We start from the raw sequence: 10878 nt of genomic DNA, 5'->3' as shown, positions 1-10878 counted from the left end.
GATGATGATGATGATGATGATGATGATGATGATGATGATGATGATGATGATGATGATGATGACGATGATGTACCTTTCAAGCTTTATAAACCCAGGGTAGACAACTCTGTCTGAAGTTGGGCGTTTATTTTTCAATCTGTGTTGGCTTCCCTTTGCAAAGTCGATCGCTATTCTTCTACATGACGATCGTTAAACTATTTTTATTTTATTAGACCAAAGTGATACCGGGTACTCATTTTACACACGAGTTTGTTGAGAAGATATGAGTAAAGAACATTCTATAAGGACTCGACGATTTTGATGAGCCCACAACCGAATCTCAACCTTCGACCTACTGCCAACTGACCTCAAAGTTGCACGATCAAATGACACTGGTCGGAGCTATAGTGCAGTCCGAGCTGGTTTATTGGGACGGCTCTTTTCCCCGGCAAATCGTCCCAATTAAGCGGCATCCCAATTAAGCAGAGGGCATGCAATTGGGCAATTTTTCAGATTTATTATAGTCTACATAGTAATCAGGGAGACTTGCTTGACGTCTAATTTGGGTTACTTCAACGGCCACTTGACTGCTTATTTGATCTAACGATGAGAGACAAAATCTAACTGCACAAAATAATTAACGAATATGCCTCTCATAACAGTTGCATAAGTAAGCAATGGATTAAGAATGATCTGTATACTCATTCGCCTCATTGAACAAACAAACACTTTGGAGGTGACAGCCTTGAACAAACAAAGCCATCACTCATTACCCATCGCACCATTGGTCAGATGACCTATGACCATGTGCGTAACGATGGCACTGGGAAGGAATACATGTAGATTCTATTGTTCACAACTCTGTGATGATTATGACACACGGTTTGACGACACACCTGAATGGCTGTCGTGATAGACACTAACTGTGGATACAGGTAAAGTCTATTGTTCACACCGCTATGATGAGCAGTACGACGATATATCCAGTTGACCGTCCCGTTAGACTAATTTGCATTTTCTGAACCATCTTTTTCAATTGGAGACAAAAAAAATGATGTTTTATGGGGACGACCAGTGTCAAATTTTTTCCCCATTATGTGGCGGGAAGTCCCAATTAAGCGGCTGGGAATTGGAAAGGGTATAACTTTTTATATTGAACAAATTCCGTTCCCAAGGAGTCGTCCCAATAAAGCGCCTGTCCCAATTAAGCGGTGTCCCCAATACCGGCTTGGACTGTACTGTAATAAACTGGCCCAATTGTTAACAGAGTGACAACAGTCTCGAAATAAACGTGAGATTTGATGTACATGACCATCTACACGACATAGGATAGAGAATTGTTTCTTTATTACGATCACAAAACCTTTCGTTCACCATCTATTTCAATATCAATCTCATGCTACTTGTTCAGAGACCAAATGGGTTTTCCTCACCCTTTTCTTGAGTAGTTCATACGCGGTGACCCCTAGAGCCCACCAGTCCACAGGATAACCATAACCAGGACAGTCACCCATTGCATGACTAAAAACTTCTGGGGCTGAAAGCATAGAAAAGGGTATATCTGTTTAATGTTCAATTTTTTTCGTTATATATATATATATATATATATATATATATATATATATATATATATATAGAGAGAGAGAGAGAGAGAGAGAGAGAGGAGAGAGAGAGAGAGAGAGAAGGGGGGGGGGGGAGAGAGAGAGAAAGAGAGAAAGAGAGAGAGAGAGAGAGAGAGAGAGAGAGAGAGAGAAATAGATAGATAGATAGATAGATAGATGGAGAGAGAGAGAGAGAGAGAGAGAGAGAGAGAGAGAGAGAGAGAGAGAGAGAGAGAGAGAATTATAAAAACAAAAACCATGATTTAATAGTGCTGAACTCTTATGGGACAGAGTGGCTCAGCGGTATGGTCTTTTCTTCGTACCCGAGAGGTACCGAGTTCGAATATCCGTCTTGCTGTTTGACCTTGAGCAAGTCACCTCGCCCTAGCTGCACTGCGGCTGACGCCTGGGTGATTCCAGTCTTCCCTTGGAATATATCCTAAAGAAAAATTTCCCCTTAATGATGACTTATAATAAAGGGAATTTATTTTATTTATTATTTTATTTATAAAAAGAGCTGTTAACGATGTTATTATTATTATTATTATTATTATTATTATTATTATTATTATTATTATTATTATTATTATTATTATAGTATAGTAGTAGTAGTAGTAGTAGTAGTAGTAGTAGTAGTAGTAGTAGTAGTAGTATAGTAGTAGTAATAATAATAATAATAATAATAATAATAATAATAATAATAAGAAGAAGAAGAAGAAGAAGAAGAAGAAGGAATAGGAGGAGGAGGTGGAGGAGGAGGAGGAGGAGGAGCAGGAGGAGGAGAATGATAATGATGATGATGACGACGACGACGACGATGATGATGATGATGGTGATGATGATGATGCATAAATAACGAATTATCACCAACGTGCTTACCTATGTAGGGCTTGGTTCCCGATACGGACGTTGCCAGATCTCCTTCTAGTAGTTCCGTGGCAATGTTGAAATCTGTGAGGTGGACATGACCTGTGGACATACCAAAGAATGTTAAAAATAGTTCATCATCATCATCATTGCCTTTTTCACCCTGGGTCAGGGTATAGGCCACAGACAAACAGTTTTCATCCTTCTCTATCCTGTGCTAACTTTTTAAAAAAAAATAGTTTATCTTGCAATAAAAATACTCACGCAGTCAAGCTCCATTGCCTAATGAGACTGTTGGCATCTTGTCTCTCACCCCCCCCCCCCCCCCACCCCATCTCCACCTTAAATAATAATTCTAAAAACTTCTTAACTCTTATTCTCCCTTTGCAACTTTGCATAACGACTGACACCCCGGTTATTTTATATTTTTTATATATATGTATATTTTCTTTTGCTGTTGATTTTTTAAAGGTTGACCCTGTAAATATATTTTTTTAAACTTTCACTTGCGACGAATAAGATGCCTTAAATTATTGCATTTTTAAAAAGATAATCTTTTTTAAAATGGACATTTCGTTATCAGCATCCCTCCTGACTGATTTTGCCACAAACGACGTATGATAACGATATGTAATATTAATATAAAGAAAATATCGGGTCGGCGTGATATAACGCTTGCTTTTGGGTCGAAATGTTTGAGAATTCGAATATCTGTGAAGACACTTATCTACATTTTTTAGTAAGATGAAATTTGAAAGGCTTTGACTCATCTAGTCGTGTGGTTAAAATATTTAATAATGGGATACCCGCTTCACCAACGCACAAAGACAGACACATACAAATGTCCACACACAAACATACACGTACACCCTCTCACATTCAGTTAAATATAATATCGTGCAATATACTACCTCATTCGGAATAAGACTGGTTATTTGATGGTATAACAAACATTTTAAAGAATAATTTTATCAAATCTTTCCTAAAGATCAAGATGGCGATTTGCGAGATCGGCGGAATAATGACGAGGTGTGGGAGGGGGAATGTTCTGTATAGCAACATTTTACTGCTGTTGGAAATAATGCATACAAGATGCTTTTCAATTAGTTTTTTTTTCTTTTTTTTTCTTTTAAATACAACAAATTTCTTATCGCAATACAATCGTACTGATCGATGAACATGAGTTTTGGCTGAAAAAATAAAACAATGGGTCGTTACTAAAATTGCTGTTTATAACATGAAATGAAGTGAGTAGGAAAGTACCAGAAGACAATAGAGTATTAAAAAAATTCGCAGCGGCGATGGGGGCTCGAACCCGCGACTTTACTGGTACGACAACTCCGCCTGGCCTTGGAGAGCGTGGCTCTACTGTGTGAGCTATCCACCACTCCATAGTCATTATCGACATACGTGCCTGCTCTATTCAATTTTCTGTTTACAGCATGATAATGTTATGCCATCCGAATAGCCGACTGGTATCCAAATTTGTCTTAATGAAATCAGGAAGCTAAATCAAATGGGGGAAAAAGACTGTCACGTGTCAACGGTAAATGAGGGTAAACAATAATTAATTTGATTGCCGAACCACTGCTTAATGAAAAAAAGGAAATTTTAAAAATAAATAACTAATAAGGGCGCTCCTCTTTGGTGTTTCATAACCATACATGGTCTGCAGTAAGGAGCGCCAGTGACTTCTCTCTTCTGTCAGCTTTCGAACCTTACACCAGGTACAACCGAACGATGTCATCTCTCCACCGATCTTCTCCAAGTCTCCAGTGAGTGGCCGTCCCCTATTGCGTTTACCCTGCGGTGTCCGCCTGAGCGCTGCTTTTGGGATTGCTCCCTCTTTCATCCGACAAATCATGGCCAATCCAGCACCATCTTGATTTGACTGTTTCAGAAATGAGGGTCATTTCAGATTTTTGTAGAAAATCTTTAGTTGTTATTTTGATGGGCTAAAAATGTAGAAGCTTTTTCGTAGACATTTCTTTTGGAAAATATCTAATTTGCAACAAAAGGTTTTTGTTGATTTCCAAGATTCCGCTCCATATAAAAGATTGATGACACATAATTATAAATAAATAGATAAATAAATAAATAAGATACAGCTCAGTCCACGAGATGTTAACTCGCTTAAAGTCAACTCTCGCTTTAATTCAAGTCACGATTATTGTACCGATTTTATTCTTCCCCCCCCCCCCCCCCCCCCCGCTACTTGCTCTTGGTACGTTGTCTTTTTCATTTTTTCTATCTATCTACACGCCTATTTCACCCTCCACTGGGGTATATCATAGGCCACAAACTGTTGCTTTCTACCTAATCCTATCCTGGCAAATGCTTCGACAGCTGTCCGGCTTTATCCCATCTGTCTCCAATATATTTCTCTGAGTACTGCTTTGGTCTTCCTTCCCTTTTCCTTATCCTTAGTGGGGTTAATTTTATGGCTTGGCTTTTTCATGATAATTACTCACATTCGATGTTTTCAGTAGCTCCAGCCGGAATTCCCTTGCCTATTGTTTATCTGGCATCAATAGTTTCTATTGATACGGAAGATAATATTATGCAGGCGGGCGTATTGTTGATATCTCTCACCCCTTGTCATTATTGAACAATGGATAAAGTCTCCCTCGCTTCATAGAGTCAATACTTCCTTTAACCTGCAAACCACCTCTGGTGTAGTTATCGTAGATTTAACAATAAGGGTTTATACTCGCCCATGTTCGCATTTATTCTCCCAATTTCATTTTATCAGATATTTAAAACGTTGAACGTCATCCTCTCCTACTGCACTTTGTGGCAACTTATTCTATGATGATTGAATTGCAGTTGAACACCCCCCCCCCCCTCCCAAACAGATTTTGCTGCATGTGTAATAGAAAATGAGAATCATACCTTGGTGAAATATTATAGAGACCTCAAAACTAGGAGTGCAAATATGCCCTGGATTAGGTTAGGACTTATGGATTGGCCATGACGACTTAGTTTTTAATTCTTCAATAAATGCTCTGATTTGAGGTCTGCTTGAGTTTGGGTAACTTTGAGACTTGATCTTTGACTCCAAGAGCATGCCAATATTTATATTATTTGTCTGACACGGTCGCCTAAAATATTCAGTCCCTTTTAATATACAAACCTTCGCCGGACTCAAGAAAAGCTTTGAACTAGTAGTATCGTTTGGCTACACTTCTATGTTCAAGGTATCATTCCAGGTTCGGAAGTCATCATCACATTTGTTGATGGTCTCAAATCCCCGTTCCAGTTTTGTCTCTGGGCAATCTAGTACGAGGTGGTTTGCATCTTGTGGTGCTTGGTTGTACTTTGGGCATGTTGGTGATTCTTGGAGCCCCCATTTGTGCATGTTGGCAGCTGTCCTTGTATGTTTTGACCGTTGTCTATTTGCAGCTACCTAGTATTTTCTTCGTTGATCCTGTAGACCTGGGAGACTTTTACAGGGATCTTCAATTAGTTCCCCTCCTGTTGGTTTATTCCTTTTCCATTCCTCGCACCAGGCTTCTTGCGTGTTGTAGTTTTCTTTATTTGATAGGTAGAAAGGTGAACGAGATTTTAGTCTTGATGTTGGGGGCGCAGTTTTGTATATGGTTTGCAGAGGAGTTCCACTTTGCTTTGAACTCAAGCATGCAGATACAATTTGATCAATGTTTTATGGATATGGTTTTTATTTTTATGTAAATAGGTAGGATACATAGCGATTTAAGTACGCCTGACTTTCTAACTGATGCTGCAAAATAACTTAATAAACAAAGTCATGACCATCCTATGTATCTTGTGGCGTCGCAGTGATCTTCTCAACGGATTTGCTTCCGTTTTGCGAGGAAGTTGCTAAGCGTGTATTGCAGGACGAGGTGTTCCCTCACACAGCCACCAAGCGATCCGTAGTACAACCACGACGAGTTAATGAAGGTACCCGCTTTTGTTCTGAAAACTAATAACAGGAGGAATTGGGTGATGGGAAAATGTGATCCTTCGCTTCAAAACGGTATTAAGTCGGGTTGGTTAAAATGTTGAAAATTTAATTTATAGCCGGAAATATCAGACTTGTGTTGAGTTTGTATGTTTTCTTGAGGAGAATGGATACCATATTTTAGGGTGCTAATGCCAACAACTTATATTTGTGACCAGTTTAACATTTAATTCGGCTTTTAAGCATGTTGTTCGTTCCGACATAATACCGTTTTGAGACGATGGGTCACAAATACTACAGTTCAAGACCTGTCTAACAGCAGGTGCCGATCTAGAGACTGCAGAACTCCTGAACAATGCATTGTGACGCAACTTCCAGATGGACCCAGAACTGTTCATGGGTTTGAAAAACGTTTTCGGAGATTGGACATTGTTGTGTAACCTTTACAAGCTGCTGCCTTTTGATAAATATGATTATTTTTATTTTTAAAATGAAATGTCTGGGAAAAGTCTGCACGCATTGATTAGACTAATTATAAGGCACTGAGATAAAAAAAAATCACATTCGGTTTTGGATACAATGATTTAATTTTCAAATAATATGCCCTTCGTTCGAAATTAACTATCAATAGGGGTCGTGAAATCAAGATGTCCTTCTCTCAGTCCATTAGCTGGACGCCTGTGCAAAATTTTACCCCGTTGACTGATGACCGATTCGGTCCAACATCAAATTAAATTCAACATTCATCGGTTCCATTCCAAATACACTTCAGCGTAAAGGATAACACTGAAAGCGAAATATAACTAAATAATAATTCGCTTTGGGGCAGGGATAGCATCGTCGTAATTTTTTTATTTATCTATTCATTATTACACCACAGAGAAAAATCAATGACAACAAATTCAGCATTAATGGGAAAGAGGATAAATATGGGCGGGAAAGTACCCGCTGGAAGATGATAAGAAGCCTTGGTAACCTAATCTATCTGATGAAAGTAAAAGGTTACAAAGTGAGATCTTTGTGTCCTACACTGACAAAACAGCATTTTAAAAATTTTGGCAACCCCCCCCCCCCCACCAAAAAACAAAAACAAAAAAAAAGAAAAAACAAAACAAAAAGCCTTTACTTCATATGAATTTATTGACAGATTTATGAAACCTAACTTTTCCACACAAAAAAAACAAAAACAAAAACAAAATAAATAAATAAATAAATAAATATCTCAAGCTGTGTACCTTCTTTTAGGTCGCCTCGTTGAGACCTTTTGTTAATTTAAGGGTCATGTTAAGCTGCCGATAGAAGTTAAAGATTTCTTGCCTAAATAAATAAAAAAATAGGTAATTTATCAAAGTAGGACAGTCTAGTAGGGACAATATCGATCACTAGTGGCATTTGATCGTGAGACATGGCACACTGTGTGTATGAATGAATCAACATTGCGTGGGTCTAGGTAATACGTGAGAGACCAACCATCATTTCAAAGGTAGGCCACAGGGCAAAGATTTTTGTTGACTTAGGCTGCTGGCTGTTGTTGCCGTCCTTGTTATGTTTTGTATTTTTCTTTTTTTGTTTTGTTTTTTTTTTGTTTATGTCTCTTAGAGGTCTTGTTGTTGTTGTTGTTGTTGTTGGTGGTGGTGGTGGTGTTGTTGTTGCTGTTTTAAAGATGATGATGATGATGATGATGATGATGTTGGTGTTGATGATGATGATGATAATAATAATAATAATAATAATAATAATAATAATAATAATAATGATAATAATAATAACAATAATAATAATAAAAATACTATAATAATAATAATAATAATAATAATAATAATAATAATAATAATAATAATAATAATGATAATGATAATAATAATAATAATAATATAATAATAATAATAATAATAATAATAATAAATAATAATAATAATAATAATAATAATAATAATAATAATAATAATAATAATAATAATAATAATAATAATAATAATAACATTAAAAACATTAGCTTTGATTCTACGCCTATAATTTGTCTCAGAAAAATGTAATAAATAGGCATGGGGTAAAAGTAACCCGGGTAAACTACGGATATAGTCGGTGTTGGGGTTGAGTGAGCTAACATGAGATGAAGTGGGTAGAAAAGTGTCAGGATACAATAGAGAATAAAAAAAAAGTCTTTGCGGTGATGAGGGTCCGACCCCACGATCTGACTTTTACGGCAACTCTGCTTGGCCACGAGAGGGACGCTCTACAATCGACGCCATCCATGCTTCCAAAAATTGGTTTCAAACGAAGTAACTATCTTGAGTCCGTCTCGCAATTTCTTGAAGTCATGAGGTCAACACACAACCACACTGGAAGTTTGTTGGCGAGCTAGCAGTAACGTTTATGAGCTTTGTTCCCAACCAACATAAAACAGACAGACGATGAATTACAATTCTAGTCACTCTTTATCAAATTCTCTCTTACTGCTCGGTGCAAATGTTTCTGCTTTAAGAAGAAAAGAAAAAAAAAAAGAAAGAAAGAAAGAAAAAAAAGTGGAATAGCAGCGTCAATATTTATGATTTACAGGAACAAATGATCTGGGCGTTTCGGATGTCCTATTTGTCAACAAAACAAAACGAAAAAGACTCTAAAGACGAATGTGAGTGAATTTTCTCATCTCAGATCTGACTTTAGTGTCTTGGCAAAAGAGAAATCCAAAATATGTTCAAATCATTTGTGTGTGTGTGTGTGTGAATTAAATGGAAGATTCTATTCCATTTTTAATAGTGTTGCTATGATGAGAGGCTCGGTTGTCTAAGGCCAGCTCTCTTTGTCATACTTTTGGGCGTCAGTGGTAGAGTAACCACATTACAACTATAGCGAACATCTAACAATAATAAATGTAGTTATCGATTTTTGATTCTTTTGGTAACATTCGGTCATATGGAAATAAACTATACTGTAACCACTTAACTGGAAAGACATCTATTAAAAATTTGGCCAGAAAACTCGACCCAGATTTGATAGGTTTTGCCAAGATGAGGGATATTTAAATCGATCGATATTTGAAGGACGAGTTGTCTGGTTGTATTTTTAAATACGTGTTTTTCCAGAGTAAGGCATTTAACTGGTTAAGCCGAACAGTTGCCAAAATAGTTTTAAAAAAATCTCAGTCGCAATAAGAGATTTCCGTTATCAACAACATCGCATGGAATTTAATTCATATGAAATGAAAGGCGGGGAAATGGAAAGGATTCGATCGGTGGAATGATCAATAATGTACAATTGCCCAATTTGTCATTTTCATGGCTAGATTCATGGGGGAATAGACGACGGTTCCGTTGCTGCACACGTTCTTTTGACCTCAATGTAATGCCTTTTTTGGGCAAAGGTGAAGAAGAAGGACTCGTTTTGCTCTTAGGAATATATTGTATAAAGACCTTGATCAATATGACGTTGGATAAAACAAAACTGGGTGTTTTTTAAATGTAATATTTTTACATCTCTTTATTTGTCTATCTATCTATCTATCTATCTATCTATCTATCTATCTATCTATCTATCTATCTATCTATATATCTATCTATCTATCTATCTATCTATCTATCTATCTATCTATCCATCTATCTACATCTATCTATCTATCTATCTATCTATCTATCTATCATCTACTCTATCTATCTATCTCATCTATCTATCTATCTATCTATCTATCTATCCATCTATCATCTATCATCTATCATCTATCATCTATCTATCTCTATCTATCTATCTATCTATCTATCTATCTATCTATCTATCTATCTATCTATCTATCTATCTATCTATCTATCTATCTATCTATCTATCTATCTATCTATCTATCTATCTATCTATCTATCTATCTATCTATCTATCTATCTATCTATCTATCTATCTATCTATCTATCTATCTATCTATCTATCTATCTATCTATCTATCTATCTATTATCTATCTATCTATCTATCTATCTATCTATCTATCTATCTATCTATCTATCTATCTATCTATCTATCTATCTATCTATTACTATTATCTATCTATCTATCCATCTATCTATCTATGTATTTATTTATTCTATCTATTATCTATGTCAAACAAGCATATATATATATATATATATATATATATATATATATATATATATATATATATTATATATATATCTTCTCTTCTTCTCTCTCTCTCTCTTTCTCTCTCTCTCCCTCTCCCTCTTTCTTTCTTTCTCTCTCTCGCTCACACACACACACACACACACACATACAGACACACACACTCTCTCTCTCTCTCTCTCTCTCTCTCTCTCTCTCTCTCTCTCTCTCTTCTTTCTTTCTATTCCTTCAATTTAAATATGCTTCGACATATAAGGTATAAAAGATATTAAGTACTACTTGTATAACACCAATAAATATTTCCATATAGTAAATGGGTAAAAATAAATAAAATGCAGACACTGACAGCTAATAGGATCAAAATATTACTATTTAAATCCAACGATCCTTAAGGTTGTTTTTTT

General features: G+C 36.2%; 1 protein-coding gene across 3 annotated transcripts in view; it reads right to left on the bottom strand.

The window, feature by feature from the left end:
- LOC144966168 (serine/threonine-protein kinase 32B-like) overlaps positions 1-10878 on the bottom strand; it is a 171426-nt gene that overhangs the window by 16559 nt on the left and 143989 nt on the right. For all 3 annotated transcript variants that reach the window (XM_078902308.1, XM_078902307.1, XM_078902306.1), the window contains exons 7-8: positions 2460-2549; positions 1413-1516 (exon numbers count right to left, since the gene is read on the bottom strand). In XM_078902308.1, the coding sequence (XP_078758434.1) occupies positions 1413-1516; positions 2460-2549 (194 nt within the window). The remainder of the gene's footprint in view (positions 1-1412; positions 1517-2459; positions 2550-10878) is intronic.

The sequence above is a fragment of the Berghia stephanieae genome, chromosome 2 (genome assembly GCF_034508935.2).
Source record: "Berghia stephanieae isolate SIO BIC M18660-M18661 chromosome 2, UCSD_Bste_1.3, whole genome shotgun sequence".
Taxonomy (NCBI): Eukaryota; Metazoa; Mollusca; class Gastropoda; order Nudibranchia; family Aeolidiidae; genus Berghia; species Berghia stephanieae.
Note: the sequence above shows the minus strand (reverse complement) of the source record. Positions and strands in the feature narration are given on the sequence as shown.